At 41.4% G+C, this 21,055-nt stretch overlaps 1 protein-coding gene and 1 long non-coding RNA gene across 2 annotated transcripts; one reads left to right on the forward strand and one right to left on the reverse strand.

The window, feature by feature from the left end:
• Positions 1-6,254: 6,254 nt before the first annotated feature.
• LOC142407614 (uncharacterized) lies at positions 6,255-13,637 on the reverse strand. The gene is made up of 3 exons (XR_012774984.1): positions 13,583-13,637; positions 9,698-9,801; positions 6,255-6,673 (listed from the first exon to the last, which is right to left on the reverse strand). It is a non-coding gene; the product is annotated as an uncharacterized LOC142407614 (long non-coding RNA).
• A 600-nt stretch (positions 13,638-14,237) lies between these two features.
• On the forward strand, positions 14,238-20,438 carry LOC142407958 (uncharacterized). The gene is made up of 3 exons (XM_075497748.1): positions 14,238-14,376; positions 14,626-15,252; positions 16,136-20,438. The coding sequence occupies exons 1-3, from the start codon at positions 14,253-14,255 to the stop codon at positions 18,793-18,795; spliced, it is 3,411 nt and encodes a 1,136-aa protein (XP_075353863.1). The 5' UTR covers positions 14,238-14,252; the 3' UTR covers positions 18,796-20,438.
• Positions 20,439-21,055: the final 617 nt, after the last annotated feature.

The following is a 21,055-nucleotide window of genomic DNA, read 5'->3' on the forward strand; positions in this document are numbered from 1 at the left end:
TTGATGTACCCTGCTCTGGTTACATGTTCTGGATGACAGGTCCAAAATGTCTCAGGTATATTCCAAAGATAATAATATTAAACAGACAAGAGCCTTCAAATTATTGCCATTACTTTGTTCTCAGAAAGCTCTCATCCCACTGGTGAACAGTATAGGGTGAAATTCAGCACCAAATTCAAACCTACATGTACACATCTACAACAGAGTCTAGGCTCCCGTTATACTTACTGGAGAACTAGTCAATACAGGCAATAGAGACTGGAAAGCAATTCACCTGCCTAAATGTAGGTATCTACTTTAGAGTGACTTGAACTACACTCTAGGTTCTGTTGGCTATAGAAAATCCCTCTCCAAACCAGAAATTTGGCCACCAGCTCCAATGTAGTCACTACACAAAGAAGATACCTAAAATTGGGTAATTGTAGTTGAATCCCATCCACTGGAAACTTCCCACTTGGTTGCCTAGTAATAACATCCATACCTAGACCATATCCTGACAGGATACAGTGTGATGAGATGTGCCATATCCTGGACCACTAGAACTATTATGTCAAGAGATAATGAACTAATACAGAGATAAAAAGAACCCAAAATAAGCTTTGAAGTAACAATTTCATTTTGAAGTGAAGTTTCCTGGGTACATACATATATATATATGGTTTTTTAAAGCAACACTTTTCTAAATGGGCAGGAAAGTTTTTATACTTGTGGTTTTGTTCATACTGAGAATGAGAATATGCTGTGAAACTTCAACATTTGCCATGAAATGGAAATGCTGAGTTTCAGACAGCTCAAGTAAATTCGATAAAGCCCTGCAAAGACAAAGTGTACAACATCTTTAGCACAACCAAAACCATAAACTGGCTCCACAAGGGGACATGTAAGTATGAATGCCAGTCTTTGTTGTGTAGGACTGATCCCCTTCTGCCAGATGTTTCTCAGATGATAGTCCAGACACACCAACATAAAGCTTCTCACGAAATTACCCAAAACATAACAGAGTCCTTGCGTATTTGAAAAGCTCTATTCACAAACACAGCTTCTAACTTGGCACTTATCCTCAAAATATTCATGATTGTCAGCAGCTATTAAAACCAAGAATAACAATGGCTATTTCCATAATAGCTGTATTTTGAAATCTCAGAGCACTTTGTGAACTTGACAGACTTATCTCAGATGTATGGACTCATATTATCTATTAGGGAATGCAGCTCCCTCTGGGGCAAGAACTGGACTTCTGTTCTCAAAAATTCTATAAAGAAATACAGATAAGGCATGAATACAGACCTCTGAAAATTGAGCCCAATTTGGATTTTCAGTTAGGCTGAATATGAGTTTTGCTCTCAGAATGTGCCTAGAAACTATACTTAACCTCTGAAAGAGTAGAATGATTTCTTTTTTAACGAGCAGCAGTAAGTAGGATTTCTCTCTTTTGCCCTAGAGAGATGGCATAAGGTTTTGAAGTACTCCAATATCAGGCAAGGGAACTGGTGCAAGGAGATAGCATGGACTGCAGAATTGGCAGTGCAATAAACAACATTAACTGCCTTTTGTGTTCCCATTGATACAGCCCCGAGACGGCACCTGGGACACCATGACTGTGTTCCAGTTTTCTGTTTAGGCAAGAGTCCTCTGTGTTTTCTTTTCTTCCATCTCTAAAATGAGATGTCTCCTTTGTAATATCTCTGGGGAGAAGCCTGTCTAACAGAAATATAGTTTGGTTTGTTTCTGAGTGAACCACAACTACTCCAGGTAACTTTAGCTAGGGAGAAGTCTGTAGGTGTGAACTTTGCCACTTCTGGAATATATGCTAAATGCAGGCACAGCAAATGACCCTCTGGAAAAACCCTAAGTGCTGTTTTTGTCTGCCGGGGAAAGAATGAAGTGTCTTCCTATAGCATGTCACAGGTTGGTCTTTGGGGAAGCACCACAAGCTTGGGACAGTTCAGAGAAATCATGTGTGCCAAGTAAGTTTCTTCCTAGCCCCTTTCCTTGGAAAGCTCCTTCAATTCAGCATTATGTGAACTGTATTTTTCAGAGCAATGCTTGCTTGTGGGTTTCATCTGTGTTTAATTATAACATAGCCATTGCAAATATAATGCCTTTTGACTGATAAGTCACCCTAGTAATCATCCTACTCTAATGAGAAGTCCATACCACTCGGTGAAAGCCTCAATCACTTCTAACATGCTGTGTAACTGTCACTTACACAAGACAAAATGATGGGAAAAAAAAGTATTTTGTACTTGCATTAATGGAATTCGCTTGAAGCCAGACTTACGCTGCAACATGCAGGGGAAAATAAATTCTGGAGAGAATTTTGGTATCAGATAAAATGCCCCTCGTGTTTTTCCATTATTAAAAGTATAACCTAAACTCTTTTAGGATGCAATAATCTAAGCTGGAAGGAAAATACAAATATAGGCTAGGAGGGACCTGATGTGTTTAGTTGGGGAAAAGGTTGCAAACACAAAAAGCTTTGGTTTCTTCTTTTCCATAATTTTCAATCATTTTCAATCTTGTCAGCATGAATAATATAGTTGATTTTTGCTGTGATCATGAAGGAGCTGCAGAATACATAACAAAGTTGAAAAACAGCTGAAAAACCATTTATCTGTTTTGTTTTCAATTGAGACATTCCTCCTAACTGCAGAAAAGTAACCAAGCTGACTATAATTCCGTAAGCCACATCTGATCAGCATATAGTTTAGGTTTTGGAGGGAATTTTTAAGAAATCTTATTAAATAAAAAAAATAATGCTACTTGTATGTTACAGTCAGACAAAATATCTTTTTATGTAGTCAGAAGAAATATCTTTTTTGCAGCCCAGAACAGAAGTCCTAACTCTGAGGTTTCTTGTTCTGCATGTACCCATTTAGTCTCTCCTACTGAGGACTTTAGTGGTTGGTGGACTAAGTTTGCAGATAGAAGCTTCTCAGGAAATTATGGAGGTACATTTGGATGGGAGTCATCTAAGTTAGTCTAGATCCCCTTTACCCACTACAACACATATTTCCAGGTGAAAGTCTCGTCTTCTTTTAATATAGACATCTAAAGGTCAGATGCACACGAAAGGTGCCTATTTCTCTTTCATCCATAAGAAGGGCCTTAGGTGTCTAGTTTAAAGGAAGCCCTATGGAAGGGTAGATAGGCGAGGAAATACATTATTCTAAGAATTGGCAAAAGAGGAGAAAAGGTGTATTCAGTTCTGATTGGCCTGGTTTTGTTTTATTTTGTGGCAATTGTGATTCTAGATTACTTCACTGGTACTAGAGGTTTTCACCTGATTTAGTAAGGAAGTTAATCTTCTCTGGTCATTCCATCTGTTTGTTTCTCTGCCTTGCTCTCTGTCCTGGGAATTTGTCCCTGGCCCATGCTAACTCCTAAACTGCTCCTGGAAATTGCTTAGGAGAGTTTTCGTTTGCCTGGATCCAAGCCAGGCCAGTACCTTGTTGACGATATAGATGGATTGAGTTCTACTGCCCTGTGCAGGTGTCTGTCACTGTTTCATTTGTTGGTGTAGCCTGGCAGATAGAGAGAGATGGATGGATAATTTCAAAATGGCAGCTGGGATCTAACCACCCAGTTTTGGAGGGTAAGAGAAATTCGCAATAGGGCATGACCAGATCACACCAAAAGGCCTCCAATCAGCAAAAAAAGCCCTGCCACATGCAAAAACCATGTCAAGAGCAGCTAAACAATCAAATAATATCCAGTCAAAAGCAAGCAGAACATTCTCCATTTTGAGCGAGGTGCCTTAGCCATCAAGTTCTGTTTATCATTTTTTCAGGTTGGTCTTCAATCTTTGTGCCCGTAAAGAAACTTTTCCATAAATAAATCATGTGTAGTTTATTTTATCTGATGTGGATGTTTTAGTTTAAGTTATTTTAAGTCCATTAGGGGTATATAAAAACTAAATAAAGGAACTTTTTATTGTAATTCATGTTCAGCCGACTGAATTGAGCCTGCAGCCAATGTTATCAATGGAGCCTACAGAGAGATTAGCTGACCAAATGTAGCAGGTAGACTGCATTGCCTAAATAAAAGTGTCAAGCCATTTGAGATGCCCTGATTTATCTTGCCTGGTCTACAGATGCTCTTTCAGAAGGGCTCATTTTCCTATCGTATCTGTCATATCTGCCAGCCCACACAGATGTGTCACATGCCCTATGGCACCTCGAATGTTTAGGCAACTGAACCATGTCTGTAGTGGCTGATCAGCTTAATTACTCCCTAGGGTCTACCGTCTATAACAGGAGCTTAAACATCTGCTGCACCTGTAGACACATGTGGTGCAGGTCTCTTAATTTGTAGCTCAATCTCATTTTAAGGACTTGAGTCAGTTCATAGATGGACTTCCAGCCCATCTTAAATGCTCTGTGATATGGGAGACACCCTCACAGGGCTGGCTGATATGGCACAATTCGGATAGCTGCTCTTTCTAGACCAGCAGCAGAAGAACCAGTAGGGTACCCTAGGGCTTCTCAAACGGCCCAAGGCACCTACCTATGTGCAGGTAACTGGACTGAGCCTCATGTCTTAATCATAACCTGAACTCCACCAAGAAAGCGGGTTGCTTCTTGTCTGTACAACACGTATTTCTGTCTTACACGCTCCACTGAAGAAAACTTCACACAGATGGTAAATCATTAAATTCCTCCCATTAAGCAAATATACTTTCCTTCAGCTGTGGGTTACCCAGCAACTGACAATTTGGCAGCGATACACTTATTTTTATGATTAACCTTGTGAATCCACAGGCACTTGCTTTCCCAAACAGCTGACCTTTTCCTACAATATTATTTTTGACAAGTGATGGCTCATTACTCTCTGTTAAACTGTCAGTATTTTAATGTTTAGTTTTCAAGTTATTATCGAAGGCAGAGGCACCAATATCCTATATTAAGATTTCCTCACACTTTCCACAATAAAGTCTTGCTATGCTGGAACTTTCAAGCTGAAATTACCTTTGCCACATTTGTTTCACATTGATATTTTTTCAGAAAGTTTCAATAAAAAAATTCAGTCATTTCCAAGACCAATGTTAAGAAATATTTTGTGTATGTAAAATAATTAAAAAAAAGACAATCAGTCGTACACTATTGCTGAAAAGCTCTAGCATTTCTGTGCTTTGAAGCAGGAACCTGAAATCGAACCACACATGTAACCCTGGGGACAATGTTGTGTCTTTTTGGCTGTTTTCATTATGTTCTCCCAAGCATGACACAGCTCTGAGCCCCTGGAAAAATGAGTTTATACGTGCTCAGGAGAGACTTAGTTTGACAGCTGTATTGTCCAGTGTGACAAGGAGCTCCTCCTAGCACAGCTCCTTTTCCCACCATCCCTTGGATCATTAGGCATATCCACCCTGGGGTCACTGGGGCTAAGCAAGGCCTTCCCTGTAAAGATTTCTCCAAGAAGCTGCAGGTCACCAAAGTGATGGTCAGTGATACAGAGAACAGAAGGAATTGCTGGAGTCCCTACCATGCAAAGAAAGGTGCGAACAGAGTCGAATGAAGATTTCTGAAAAATGAGGATAAGACGGGGAGTGAAAAGGTTTAGGAGAGGAAGAACAGGGAAAGAGAGCAGAAGGAAAGATGGGAATGTAGGGAATGCAAAAAGAAAACTGGCAGGTAGAAAAAAGGGACAGAAAACTGTAAAAGAACAGAAATAAGAGCAGAGGGAAGAGCAGATTCTGCAATGTTTCTTGCAGAACATGGGCAAGAGATGAAGGGAATGTAGCATGTATTTAAGACACAGGACCTCCAGGACTCCCTCCCTTCTAGGGAAACAGCTGTGACCAGGACTGCATGACAGAAATATTTGGTATCATTTCTTGTTCCTCTCTCAAACTGCAACAAAGCCCACAACCCAGAAATTTTGGCTAATTGTTCAGATCAAAACAGGAAACAACATTTAGTTTTTAGTATGTTAGTAGTTCTTCCTGCATACCTTCAAGAACAGCAACTTCGGTATCAGACTGGTGCCTAAGTGTGGCTTTATAAAAAGCAATCCTTTGATTCAGGAGTTCTCAGATTGGTGTCCCTGCTGGCAGAGATTCTCTGTCTTTCACATCAGAAAGGCACAAGAGAACTGCAAGGAGAGAGAAAGAGCAAATTCACCATAGAATGGACCATGCTCAATTTACCAGAGAAAGGGCCATGTATTTCCAGGTTTTCCTAGGTTCTACCTTGGATATATTTGTCTCCTGATTTAGGGAAATGCTGTGTATGGCAATAAATCAAACTCTGTTTCCAATTACCAAGAGCTGTACTTACATAATAGCACTGCAGTGTTCAATTCAAGCAATGTGAAGAACTTAAAACACTTCACAAACAACAGTGATCTACACAAACCTGCACAAAAAATCAGGAGTGGAAATCAAACTTCCTGGCTCCTATGCCCTAACCGTAAGATTGAATTTCTTCCCTAGTCATAGTTTCAATAAGTTCAAGGTGAACTTAATGACAAGGAGATCAGCTTGGGGCAGAAAGTATTGAAGAGAACAATGTGCTGGGGACTTCGTGTGACTCTCTCAGTCCCCAGCTGCATCCCTCCGTGGGCGTTTGGTGTTAGAAGGCTACGTCCCTAAGTGTTGCTCAGTTCTTTGTCAATGACTAGCTCTTCACTGATGTGTTTTCTTCTCTTCCCTCTGGAACAGACTTTAGTGAAGCTGTTTGCAAAAAAAAAAAAAAAAAAAGAAGAGTCATTGGCAGTGTGAAAAAGAGAAAAACAACAACCCAGCAGGTTGTACAATAAAAGAAGCCCTTTAGTTACTAAGCCTTGGTTTGTTATTGCAACATTCTGGCTTTTAAAAAGCTCTCAGTGGTTGTAGCTCACAGTCCTAATACAGCTGATATTGTGTTGACCAACCCTTCTAGAGAGATATTTTCTTTCTTTACATTAGCCGATCAATGAATGATTCCGTTCCCAACTCATCCAGCCTGTTTCTATGCTTTTCCAGCTGGATTTGTATTCAGCTACCACTTTTCCTGCTCTAATTGCCAGACCATAACTGCTCTTACATTATTTTCCTGGGAACAATTCTCTGACTCTCCCTGGTCTAAAAGTAACATTATCTTTTATCCCTGGGGTTTCAGGCTTTTTGCTCAAATAAGATATTTCCAGCTTGATTTTTTGTAACGTGCCAAACCCCCAAAGGTTTAGCTGAAATTACTAGGAGCAGTGGATGTCTATGGCCAGATAACAATCTGAAAGAGTCGACAGATGACCATATTTGTCTTGAGGTTTTAAACAGTACGTTGTAATGCCTAGGAAGGACTTGTATTGCCATCTGCAAGCATTTACAAATGACAGGTTCTGCCGGTATCTGTGTGAGTGATAATGACACACAGCCACTAACAGAAATGGAATCAGGAGCATGAAATGCGAAGTGGCATGTGCAACTGCTGCAATAATAGTATTTATACAGCAGCAGCACTCAGAGACTGTAATCAGGCTGTGCTCCACTAAGCAAGGTACTATGCAAACAGATAGAGAGGCAGAGGGCCACACGTACTCCACCTCATTTTAGTCTGATAGCCAAAACTTGCATATTAGGAGTGTAATTTCCATAGGTTTTTCCATAATCAAGACAGACACACTCTAAAAGGTGATGCAGTCTAGCTGATCTCTAGTAGAGTACCTCACCTCTGCTCTCCCTGTACAGCAATGGTTTTCAACCTTCTTCAGCTTGCAGAAGCCTTACTGCTCCCTCTTGGAGGTAGAGAGCCCCGGCTGGCAAACTGAAGCATACCGATGTAAGATGTTACGAAATTACTGTCACAGGCCCTTCCAACGTACAGCATTAGATACAAGAGGATAAAAAACACTGCTCTAGAAGCAGCCTAGACTGACTGCACTCTCAAATTACACATTTCAGGTCAATACCTTATGTTAGTTGAGATAAATCTGGGGCACCTTTCTGGCCCCACAGAGATGTCAAAAATCTGCACTTCAAATAATTACATTTTACTGGGGATACTTCACTTTCTCATAGTGTCCAATATCTTCCATATTGTTTTTCAAAATTTATTATCTTCCATAAATACAAGATACATATTTGGCTGTTAATCAGCGCAGACAAAGTTTCAGTACAAATCAATGTCTGATTTTTATCTTGCAGACAGAAAGCTGTAGGTTGATGGGTTGTTTTTTCTCAAAGTATGTTTTTCAAAAACATAATATCTCATATGCATTTTCCTGTTTCTGTCACTGCTGTCTAGGAAATCAACGGAATGTTCATTGGCCAAGACACACACATGCACTGATAATCATAATCGAAGCTCATAAAGACTTTCGGCTATTAATAATTAGTGGCAACTCCTCCTCCAGTTAACAGTGGATCTGAAGATGCCCTCTTTCTCTTAGATTTATCACAGAGTTAGAAGGCAGAGATGCAGGAATCACAGAGATTCCTTACAAGATATTTTCCACAACTCTTTTTTTTCATGCTGGAATGTGGGTACAAGCACTGTTGCAGGCAGATTTCTATCACTCCACTGCAAGTTGATTTTGCAGAACATAGTTTTGTGCAATGGGCGTGGAAAGGCAGCTTCATCATTCCCCAGACTCTCTTTCCACAGGTCAGATTTATTCTTTAGCCATTGCCTGATAACTTTATTTGCTGGATGACAGCATCAAGGAGGACTAGGCTGAGAGTTATAGTTTGTTACTTTAAGAAAAACTGGAAATATTCACTTTCAAGGAAAAAGTCTTGTCATTTATAGCTTTGTAAAGTTTGCGCAGAGTTTTGCTGGGGTGTTTTTTGTGGGGGAAATATTTTTCAAATAAGATTGTTTAAAAGTTCATGCTTTAAGAAAGAAAGAATGGAAACAGCTATTAATCTCCTTCCAGTGAGAATATATGAGCAACTAGAACATTCCCAATTAAGTTCTTCTTATCCTCATTTTCTGCATTTCCTCAGAAGCAGACGCAGGTTACAAGAAACACAAGCTGTCTGAGTTGTGACATCCTTTTCAGCTGTTAACCCCTGCTCTTTTAAAATGCAAATTTGGAAGTAGCTCGGGGGAAAAAAGATTCAGCAAATGGCTGAGACACAAATCACTACAAGAAATCAACGTATACATCACTGAGAATTCAGACATGACTCACAGCCAAAAAAGAAATCCTATTCACAAAGGATTTCTTGCAGTTTAGTCTCTTTAAAACAGCTGGGTTCTGTGCATTTTGAAAGTCACCTATGAAATGAGAATAACAAATGTGTGGGATATTACCTTTCCATCAGCTTTGATAATTACAACTGAGATTATGTATTTTTCCTCCTTAATTTCTACTTGAAATTCAGATATTATCCGCCCCCCTTTCCACAAGAGATCTTCTGGACCAGCTGAACAGGGACAGAATTATTTGTAATCTCCCGTGTATTTTCAGGGTCTTTCATTGCAGAGCCTTTCTCAGCACCTCCATGGAGCAAACTCGTGGCCGCAGAGCCCTCTTGTGGAGAATCAGCCGGCCCTGGCAGGAGGAGACTGTTGCGTTCCTTTTATTTTTGCATAGAAGGAACAAGAAGAAGGACGTCCTGTGGATTGCTGTGGCAGGAAAAAGTCCAGGCAAGACATCCTGCTCACCCCAGCATCTGCTTCACCCAGCCTGGAGTATCAACAAGTCTTCTTACCCCGAGAGCTGAAACACAGAAGCCAATATTCCTCCCATCTTTGCCTAATTTAATACTCACAGTTAGGAGAGTTTTGACAATGCTCCCGCCAAGAGGTTTTGCCACTTCTGTTTGAAAATATAACTATGCCATCTGTGTTTCACAAACTGAACCAATGTTTCTACCTGTAAAGGCAGGAGAAAGATGGGTATTTCAGTTATTCATTCTACCTGTCCTGGAGTTTCATATTGTCTTCTGTTCAAAGGAGACTGCAACCCTGCATTTAGGAAAGGCCACCTTATTTTAAAAAGAAAGGCTCCTAGAATAAAGGCTACCAGCATACCTGTATGTACAAGAAGATCACTCTGCCTAGTAAGCACCTGGCTAGCATTCACAGAAGGCAGAAAAGTACAGTAGACAAACTTAGAAGTAAGAAGCACACATTTAGCTTTGGATGGTACTGCCTTTTTCTACCCTCTTTTAGCTTTCCAGCTGTTGACATTTCTGTGCATAAAAACAATTTTTTTTGCAAACGATGACTGGCTATGTGCCAAAGTTAGCAGGGATTTGATTGAATTTTAACTGGATAAAGAAGGTTACACCTTGTCTTTGCCTTTATTTAATATCCATGCATGTTTTGATCAGACCTAATCAAACATCGCTGTATGTTAAACATGTTACACTTTAAGACAACCCAAAGCAGTACTGAAGTGACCTACATACACAATGCCTGCCTGTTGATAAAAAAAATAAATGGGTGCTGCTGCATGTATGTCAGGAAGCAAAGCACTGAAGTTAAGACCTATAATTAGGTCCTTACATGCTTTTTATGGGGGGAAGGAAGAAGATAGGGAATATGGGAAATTCCTCTTATTGGAATGGCTGAATGTGCCACTTTCTTCTGGAGGAACAATTAATGAGTACAGAGCCTGTAAAATAAGAACTGGAAATCCTCTAGCAGTGGAGGACCTGGGATCACAACCTAGGGGTGGTGATAAAATACTGTCAGGGTGTCGCGCAGGCTGGCTGCTCGCTCAGGACCAGGGTGCTGGGAGCAGAGGGGATGCCTGGGCTGGCAGGACAAGGACTTTGCCAGCCAGGGTCTGTCCCTCTGCCCCCAGCAAGGGAAGAGGGCAGGCCCGGGGGTGGCTGCCTGGATCAAGGAAGAGCTCAGATCACCAGACAAACAGTGATGGGGCAGGTCCAAGGTTAGGTTGGGAACACAAGCCAGCAAGTCATGGTCAGGATCAGGCGCCATGAGAGTAGCCGGGGTCAGGCACAGCTCGGCAATAGATGGGGCAAGTCCATGGTGCTGAGGCAGGCCTGAGGCCAGGCCAGGCAGCCAGCCCACGAACGGGTCGGGGTCAGGGTCCATGTTAGTGGGTCCATGGCCAGGCACAGTCAGCGCTGCGAGGCCGCAGGGCTGTAGCTCAGGCAGGAGCCAAACACAGAACTTATTGTTTGCATAATTCAAATCTTAAGACTCTATTCATTATTATTTGAGATCTATTTTTTCAGAAAAAGAAATAATAATTAATTAAAATTGTTTTACACACACTTAGTTTCCCCCATTTTCCTGGTGGTGTGCTCACCCTTCCCCTGCTCCTCCTAAGGCAAGTAATTTCATGCTGGGGTTGTAGGGGGTGTTATGGCAAACTGTCCTTTGCCCAGAAGAAAGCTCCCTGCATATACAAATTTGCATGAGTTAAGCCTGGGAATATTTAACTTTTCTAGAGATTTTATACCCATGTTTGCAGAAATTGTAAGCCTTTAACTTTTTAAAGAAAAAACAGGACTGGGAATCTGAACCAGATCAAGATTAAGCCCAATCAGCTTTGAAAATCAAGTTAGCATAGGCACCTGCATGACGATTTTCTGATCCAGCATAACCATTTCATTTGCGGTTTGCAACCACTCTAGGTGTAGGGAGCCATGTTATCACAAAAACCGGGAAAGAAGCAACAAGCTATGGTATATGCCCTCACTATGCCCTCACTAACATTGAGAACAGTTCACTTGGTGTGAAAAAGTGTGTGGTGCCGATATGGACCTTAGAAGACTGGTCTTATATGATAGGAGACAGTCCAATTACATTTCAGAAAAAAACATAGACCCTTGAAGTACACTGTGTCAGGAAAAGTAACAAATAGGCATGTTTCCAGTCTATGGACCACAAGGTGGATACTTGCCTTAATGAACTGGGGAATTACCATGTATTAAGGACAGATTCTGTCACTCACAGCTTATGGACTGTTAAGTATGGGGGGTGAACATGAATATCAACTACCACAGGAAGAAGAAAACAGCAACATCATAGTCTTCGTAATGAAGGATTTGAGGATGACAGTTTTGGTGTTATCCTCCTCACAGTCAAAAACTTCTGACTTTAATAGCCAGAGAAACAATGAAAGGGTGAACATAACAGCAAGAACAAGTGATAGAAACTAAGGGCATGTTTTACAGTTTTAATTGCATTACTATTATTGAGATTTCTTCTCCACAGAAGTATTCTAAGTGCAATCTTATTATTTCTTTTTTTCCTAATAATTAGATCTAGACTAATAATGATTCTTGAATTAGACTGTTAAGATATCAATTGTGCTAAAAACAAATTCTTGTCTTGATATATAGATATAAGGTGTGCTGCTTCTTTGCCCATAAACAAGACTTTGAGCACACCACCAGCTATTGCAATGATCCATACTATGTGTACATATATACATATATATAATATGCACATATATATATAGATATGTATGTATACCCATTCCATTAGCAGAATCCCACAGTGATCAGGCAGTGAGGAGGAACAGGATCAGGCCATCCACACCATTCATATTTGTGCGAGTGCTTTGTGCTTTCTGTCCAAGTTTATCTGTGTGGCTGACCATGTGTGTATATGTATACTTAGATATGTATATATAGATTTGTGTACTGGGTGTATGAATGCGTGAGTGCCTTTTGGGAGTACATGCTCAGCCTTGTTACTGGCTGGATCAGGGAGCATGGAACTGCAGCAGCCTTCCATGCAGTGGACTACTGGGTTCAGCAAACCCTAGCACTTTTCTCCCAGGCCTTGCATGAGAGATTCACTGCGTACTTACCTTGTTATAAGGGACTGCGAGTTTTTGGTAGCACCTGAGGGCTCATCAGACCGGTTGAGAACAATCTCTTCAGGGCAAATATGACCAATGTTACACTTATTACTGGTTTACTTCTTATTTCAGTTTACCTTCCTTTGCTGTCATTTCTCTCAACAGCCCCAGAGCATGGGTAGTCGAGCAGTAAACAAGGAACAAAAAATAGCAAAAAAGGAACAAAATTTCCTATCGCTCTGTAAGATGGCCATCAGCATCTGCACTGGCTCTGGCTGGGATGGAGTTAACTTTCCTCACAGCAGCTCGCATGATGCTGTGTTTTACATTTGTAACTAAACAGTGTTAATAACCCACAAGGTAGTCATACTGTATAGAATGAGCCTGTATCATTTGGATCAAACTCCTTTGGGGAGTTTGGGTCAGCTGTCCCGGCTCTGTCCCCTCCCAACCTCCTGCCCCCCCCCAGCCTACGCCATGGAGGGGCAAAGTGAGAAACAGTGAACCCCTGATCTTGTGCAAACACTGTTCAGCCAAAATACTGGTGCATTATCAATGCTGTTTTGGTCACAAATACAAAATGCAGCACCACACTGGCTGCTATGAAGAAAATTAACTCTGGCAGCCAGACCCAGTACAATAATTTACTTTACTTTCTGTGAAACCCTTTGGGCCTAATGATAACAATGACTTTGTTTTTCCCTCAGTTTATAAGCTGAGTTGGCAAGGACCTGGCACAGAGGGGCAAGTAAGAGTGGGGCAAAGCAGTCTTTAAGCCCTGAGAGGGGCTTAAATTCACCTACCAGGAAATCCCTCCTTCTGTATGTCCTTCAGGAAAGCAGTACACTAATATCTGACCTCAGACACTCACCAACACACTCTGAAGTTCACTCCTGAAGCCATCTCTGAGGAATTGTCCATGGTATCTATGGAAACAGCGGTCTGAGTAAACAGGAGACCTTGCGGCTCCCCATCCTCCCCCAGCAAACATGTCCTCAGACCTGCTCTGCAACAGCCTCTCCCTTCCCCTGCACACCCTCAGACCTCCACCTCGCCTCCTGGGAAGCAGGGCCGAAGGAAACACGGGCTTCCATGGCCAGACCACCAAAGCGTCTCTCGTGTTCCTGCGTGACTAAGGAACGCGCAGGGGCACCGAGAGGTGCGAGCCCTCCACCGCCTGGTTGATGGGCTACCTTATCTTTTTGTTTTGCTTAAAATGGGAATAGATTTTGAAGAGCTTTTGAAAACCCCTCCCTGCCCACGGCTGAGGTGTTCTGGCCCAGGTAATGGGTGATTAAACTGACTTTTAAACCACTTAAAAGCGACCGCCCTGCTACACCAACGACCGACCGCGTCCGCCCACAGTTACCTCAGGGAGGCGGACACCCCACCCCTTCTCAGGCCACGCCCCCTGTCGCTCCCTCCAATCAGGAGGCGGCAGCTGTGTACACACCCCCATCTCCTCCCTCCTGCCCACTGAGAAAGCGCGCGACGGGCAGCGCTGTCTCGCGTTCCCGTGCGCACGCGCGCCAGGCTGGCGCATGCGCGACGCCGCTGCGGCCGTGAGCCTGGGGCTGTCTGACTGCAGCGCGGAGCTAGCCGGGTGCGGGACGGGCCGGGAGATGTCGGTGGGGCAGGGGAAGTCGGAGCCGGCGGACGATAACGGTAGGTGCCCGTTTCCCTGGTAGAGACCCAGCGGGGCTCCGACCGGGCGGGGGCTGAGGGGCGCGAGGGATCGGGGGGGGGGGGGGGGGGTGTGCTACCTGCGATCCCGCGGGCGAGCTGGGCAAGTGCGGCGGCGGCCTGGGCCTGCGCATGCGCGCTGGCCGGCGCGCGGGCAGAGAGAGGGGTCGGTGGTCCGCGATTGCTTCAGGTATTGTGGAAATAGTATTACTACTCTTTTTCTGCCCTCAGAGTCGGATATCTTTGAAATTGTTCTCCCAATCACTGTCTTTGTGCTGAGCGATGATGATTTTCTCCAAGATGACGCTGAGGAGCAAGCAGCATCGGTTCCCACGTTGAAGAAGGAGGATGAGGAGGAAGTTAACTTAAACAATAGCGTTTTCCTAAAAAGCGATGTGACACTTTCAAATGACAGTAACAGTTTAAGCATTTGGGAAGAAAACAAGACTACTTCAAATAAGGATAACAGTATGAAATACTCTGAAGAAAAATGTGTTGCTGAGAGTGTGTGTAACAGATTGAAATCATCTTTAAGTGACTGGTGTGATGCAGGCACAGATAAATATAGTCAAAATTATTTGTTGCCTACATCGTCTTGCAAAACAGAGCTTACAGAGATAAATGAAACCAGTGACAGAAAAGAATGTGATGGTGATGATGGCTTTCAGAAGATTCTTCCTCTCCTCTCCTCTGCTGGCAGTGAGGGCAGAGATGATACCATCAGGACAAACAGACAGTTGACATTGGCAGCAATATCCAAACATGAAGAGAAACTTGGTGTTGCAAGTGTTCTTTCTGAGGGCAGTCAGAAACAACCAGAAATCCACAAGGAGATGGAGACAATTGTTGAAACGGAAGGTAACTTCTTAATAAGACTAGTGCAAGAGTTTTTAAGAAATCTGGTAAATCTCAAGTTTTTGAAATAGGTAGGAAAGTGTATAGGAAGAATGCCAAACCTGTTTATTTTAGAGTAAGCATTTCAACATAGATTAGTATCGTATGCAGCAAAAAGAGAATATTGGCTATATTTCACAGACTCCTGTGAAAAATAGTGAAACTACAATAAATCAGTACTGTTTCATTCTACTGCAGTTTGCAAAAGGGTGGCCTTTCATTAGGGAAAAGGATGTGAAAATAAAAACTTAGGTTAAAGGGTTTTTTATCCCAATTAGAGATATTAGAGAGAGAAAACCAATAGGCAGTAACTCATCAATATAAGCAGAGACTGGGAGAGGCATAATTTAGGTTTAAACTCCACCATGCCTTACAGCAGATGGAAGTCCTTCAGGAAGAAAGATGTAGAGAAGTACTAAGAGAACTTTTGCTTCTAACAGATAGAAGGCAGCAGAAGGAGCATTGTACTTTTGAGAATAGAGCCCTAGCAACGTTTGGTGACAGTACTTTCATAGGAATTCTGGCATAAAGCTGTCTCATTAAAAACTGTAGGGGATGCAGTGTTGGCCTGTGAAATTCAGAACTTTGAGTGAAAAGAGGAAGTGGAAAAAAGGAGGCGCCTAACTAGGATTTCTTACCTTAAAATATTATTTAAATGTTGGGGGGGGGCGGGGGGAAAGTATGGAGAGAGACATTAGGAAAGAAGTGGAGATAGGAAAATGTTAAGGCAGCAAAAGAAGTGAAGAGCAAGCAAGTAGTTAGACAATTTGGGATTATTACTACCAATTAATCATGAATGTTGGTGATTGTATGAATGTCATGCTTGTGACTTTTTATCCCCCTGTAGATCCTGATTCTTCAAAGAATGGAGATAATGAAGCTAATAACAGAAAAAGAAAGAGAAGCAAATTTGAAGATGAAACTCTGAGTTCTCTTTTGGAACATGGCTTGAAAGAAGAACTGAAATTTACCAATAATTGTACTTCTCTGTTTCTTAATGGATGTTCTCCTGCTTCAGAGGAATTGCTAAAAGATGTAGGGAAACCGGAGATGAACGCTTCTGCTGAATCAAATACTACTGGAGAGCATATTTATAAGACATTGACACCATTTCCTAGAAAACGATATCGGCAACAAAAAGGTGTTTCGCCTCATGCAAGCCCAGAAGAATTCCAAAGCCAGCAAGAAGATTTAGCGTGGCTAAGTAATAGTGTGACCATCAAACCTCTTTCTAAAGCATCTTGTTCTATAAATAAGCATGAAAGATTGAATTTGAAGTGCAGGTTTTGTAGTTCTGTGTATAAATGCAGTGCACATCTAAAGAAACATGTTCATTCAGCTCATAAAGATAAGAAAACACATAAATGCTGCTTTTGTAAAAGAACCTTTTTCTTTTCTGTCAACCTTAAGAATCACCTTAAATTTCATAAGAAAATGACTAGGTTGCAAAAGGCAAGAAAAAACAGAATAAATGCAAGAAAAGTTAGGCAAAGAAGATCTGAAGAAAGAAAATCTGAGACCAAGAAAAAAGAAAGTAAATATGAGAAATTTTTCATCAAAATTGAAAGGGACTTTACACCTCTGAGTGTGCCAGTTACTTTTTCCTGCAAAATTTGTTTCTTTGCTTCATCAAATCCTAGGATTTTTGCTCATCACATGAAGGGACATAAGGAGAGACCGCCTTACCAGTGTCCTCAATGTGATTACTCCTGCATTAGCTTATCCTATCTGTTAAATCACATGTACTGGCATGCTGGGTATAAGCTGTACCAGTGCAGGTTTTGCACCTTTTTTTCATTATATTTTGCAAGCATGGTAAGGCATAGCTACATACACACGGGGGCTAAACCATATTCCTGTGAGTTCTGCCAGTCAGCGTTCACAAGCAATGCTGGGTTAAAGAGACACAGAAGATTACACGCAGGCAAAGAAACATGCCAAGGGCAGCAACTTGACTTCGTAAGTGGAAGAAAGAGAGCTCGAAGACCTTCAAAGAATTACACGTGTGATGAGTGTAACATAGTGTTTTACACTAGAGGGCATCTTGGCTTTCATAAGAAATTTCATGAACAGTTTAAGGCTACTGCTAATGGTTATACGAATCAGAGCAATGAATATCATAAAAGCAAAATATGCAAAGTTGACAGTGATTCCCAGGACCATGTTTCTCTCTCTCTTTCTGGTAAAGAAAATGATTGTCTCAGTGGGGGAATGCTGGCTTCAGAAGTAGACTTTGAGCGGGCAGGTGATGTGCGGGACAAAAAAAAAATGTGCTCTGCAAAGAAATTCGCTGAAAACGGCCATGGAAGCAACAGCTTACCTATTATTGGGAATAGATCAGAAGTTCCTCTGAATTCATACAAAATGGACACTGTCATTTGCGAAGACGAACTTCTCTTCAAGTCCAAGGCCTCTCATTCACAAGTTCAAGATGATGATGCATATCATAGATTTGTAGAAAACTTAAAGGATACGTGGCCTTCCAATCTGTCTACATTCAAAATGTACAAGTGCCAACACTGCAGTTATGCTACCGCTGTTCATAGTGACTTTAAGCTGCACCTAAAAATACATACAGATGAAGGACCATTTGTGTGTAAAGAATGCAATAAGACATTTAAAACATCAAACCATTTGCAGAAACACAGCCTTATTCACGTAAAGAATGGGTATGAGTTTGGCCATTGCCTCTATGTAGATAGCAGTCTAGAGAATCTTGAATTGCATCATGAAATGCATGTAGGCATGTGTCCAGAAAGAGATTTTGGTTCCTCAGAAGGTTCAAACAGCGTCCATTCCTTGCTTGGTTCGGAAGTCTGTGGAGTACAGCCAGATGTCCAGCAGGGCAAAGAAAATGATTTGCTAGCACAAAGTCAGCCACGATTCTATCAGTGTGCAGAGTGTGAGTACACTACTTACATTTTAAGCAACCTTGAACTACATGTAAGAACTCACACAGGTGAGAAACCTTACAGCTGCAGTGTTTGTCAGAAGAAGTTTCGTACTTCCAGTCACCTGAAAAGACACAGAGTCACGCATTTTAACATGGAGTATCTCAAATGCAGGAACTGTGACTATTCAACAAACAAATGGCTGTCCTTGAAACAGCATCTGGCTTCACACTCTTGTGAGGAAAGCTCATCTACTGGCTGTCTCTACGAACGAAAGCAGCTACCTGTCAAAACATACACGTGTGAAGAGTGTGGCTATTCCACAGCCCACAATGGAAACTTGAAGCCACACTTGAGAATTCATACAGGGGAGAAGCCATTCAAGTGTGGTCAGTGCGCTGTTGCTTTCCGCACATCTAGCCACCTGAAGCGCCACTTACTGACTCACTTAAAGTTGCACTGCAGAAGGTGTAAATTTTCTACGGTAGATAAACGTGCTTTCCAAAAGCATGTAAAAACACATACAAAAAAGTACAAGTGTGGAAAGTGTAGTGTGACGCTGCCTACTAAAAAACTTCTGGAAAAGCATAAGCGGCAACATAAGCTTGGAATATAAGCTTGGGAATTGCAAGTTGGCACTCGGTTCTGGAGAGGTTTGCATGTCCTGAATTTGTTCATTGCTTTACATTCCCCTGCTGTCCCCAAAATGGTGGCTGGTAATGGACGCATCCAGTGTTTTGGTCCAGAGAGTGAAACTCGGGGTACTGGTTTGCTCCAGGTTCTTCTGAGAGCTTCAGTTCTAGCACAGGCTGTGCTAAAGCAGATCTTGGGGGCACTTTTTCATGCCTGAGTAACTTCTTAATACCATGAGGTCAATTATGATTTGGCCAGTGTTCATCAGCTTAAACAGTTATGCTGTGCCACTTATTTTCTTATAAATACTAAAAAAATTCTTGTCTAACTGAAATAATGTTTAAAGGGAGGGAAGGAAGTGCACGTTATATTGTATAGTAATAACTTTTCATTTAAAAATTGTCATGTGTGTTGGAGGGTTAATGCTACCTCTGATCTGCTGAAAGCTGCATTCCTTACTCCCAGGTTCTCTTGCAATACTTGCAAGAGAAAAAAAAATAGTATCTCACAAAATTACAGAAGCAAAAGATTTGTGGATAATTGGGATATGAAAATGTTTTCTGTATGTATATATAAAAGGTTTATTAGGAAGTTATCTTGTCTGTACTTTTGATAATTCTTTGAGTAGTCTGATAGAAGTGATAATGTTGTTCGTAATCAGATATTTTATGATACTGAGAATCCTTAAATTAATCTTCAATTTTATGTACGTGTCTGATGTTAATCTAGTATGAAATGCCTTATCTTTTCTCCAGCTGGTAGTTCCTGTACTCTTTGTTTCTTAAAATAGACAATATCATAGTTTTCAAAGAACTGTTAATTTAACTACTTGCTGATATATTGCAAATACTGCTTACTTACATGGAAAACCTTAGCAGTATCTTGAACTGTAAAATTTATGTTGTTAAAGAGCTTCACTGTGCATCTAAAATGCCATGTATAAGGACCCCTTGTGCCAAACAGCAGTTGTTACCTGGTATGGTGAAGACACATGGATGCTTCTTCCATTTTATATTCAAATCTAGGCAAATCTTTGCTTGTTTTAGAGTTATACGGTGCTAGAAACTCTGTGTGGACATCACTGACTGCAGTATGTTCAGTGGTATTGATAACAGCAGTGTTACCCTCTTGTGTGAGGAAAGACAATGGCAAAGGGCTGGTGCTAACTGTCTCCTAACGTTACAGTTCAGTCCATGAAACAGCAGAGTAAACCTATAGCTTAATTTAGAGAATGTAAACATGAAACTACTGCTTTTTTACTGCTCTCAAATGTATGTTTTTCTTTATAAATATAGAACATATTTTGCAGAGGCTTTTTGGTAGGAGAGAGGTTGGAAACAGTTGCCCAGCGAGGTGGTGGAGTCTCCCTCTTTGGAGATACTCAAAAGCCATCTGGACATGGACCTGGGCAACCAGCTCTGGGTGGCCCTGCTCAAGCAGGGGTTTGGACCAGATGACTTCCAGAAGTCCTGCGGCCGTTCTGTGATTCAGAATGCAATTTTCCAAGAGTGGATTGAAACTCATGAATAATGCATGTATTTAAGGCCAGATCAGCAAAGGTACTCAAGTGATCTAGTTCTTTGTAGTTGCAGTAAAATCAGACAAATAAATTTCTGTGACTCTGAACCCTGGTGGTTACAGATGTTTTTACTACAAGCTGGGAAGTCACCATTTGGGAATGAGTGATTCAGGTCTTAGAATGATTGAGCTAACCACCTGACACAGTTGTGAGAAAAAAGAATGTTATCCTGATAGGAATAAAAGAAAAGCATTTCTGGGAAATACTAACACTGTTGTACAAGCGTGGAGGAATTTTTACCTGCAGTACTGTACACTTGTGATCATTTATGTGAAGAAAAAGTCAAAACAGGTGCAGAGAGGAAAAAAAAATGGGAAAGAGAATTGTAAGCCTATATATCAGATAAGCCTAGGAAAGCTACATCTGATAGAGAATAACTGTTTAAAAGTATGGTGTACAATGATGAAGGGAGCCCAATTTAAGGGGGTAAATTCATTGAAGGAAACATTAGAAAGAGTTTGTAAACAGCATAAGTTTCTTTTAGTTGCAAGAGCAACAGAAGACCTTTTCAGATGGAGCTTGATGAGTTTGTAAAAATAATTATTCCAGGTGGTTGCCTCATAAAAATAAGGGGTTTCTTGACTCATGAGGTTCCCCTCTGTTCCTTATGCAATGCACTGCACTTTTGGGGATTGGAAGTGATTCTCAGTCTCCCAAGTCAGAG

This window comes from Mycteria americana, chromosome 3, assembly GCF_035582795.1.
Source record: "Mycteria americana isolate JAX WOST 10 ecotype Jacksonville Zoo and Gardens chromosome 3, USCA_MyAme_1.0, whole genome shotgun sequence".
Taxonomy (NCBI): Eukaryota; Metazoa; Chordata; class Aves; order Ciconiiformes; family Ciconiidae; genus Mycteria; species Mycteria americana.

Excerpts from the sequence above, each read along its gene's own strand:
- LOC142407958 (XM_075497748.1), top strand. The coding sequence starts at position 14,253 with ATGCGCGACGCCGCTGCGGCCGTGAGCCTGGGGCTGTCTGACTGCAGC. Across the intron at positions 14,377-14,625 it reads GGAGCCGGCGGACGATAACG|AGTCGGATATCTTTGAAATT; the intron begins GTAGGTGCCCGT and ends TTCTGCCCTCAG. Across the intron at positions 15,253-16,135 it reads GACAATTGTTGAAACGGAAG|ATCCTGATTCTTCAAAGAAT; the intron begins GTAACTTCTTAA and ends ATCCCCCTGTAG.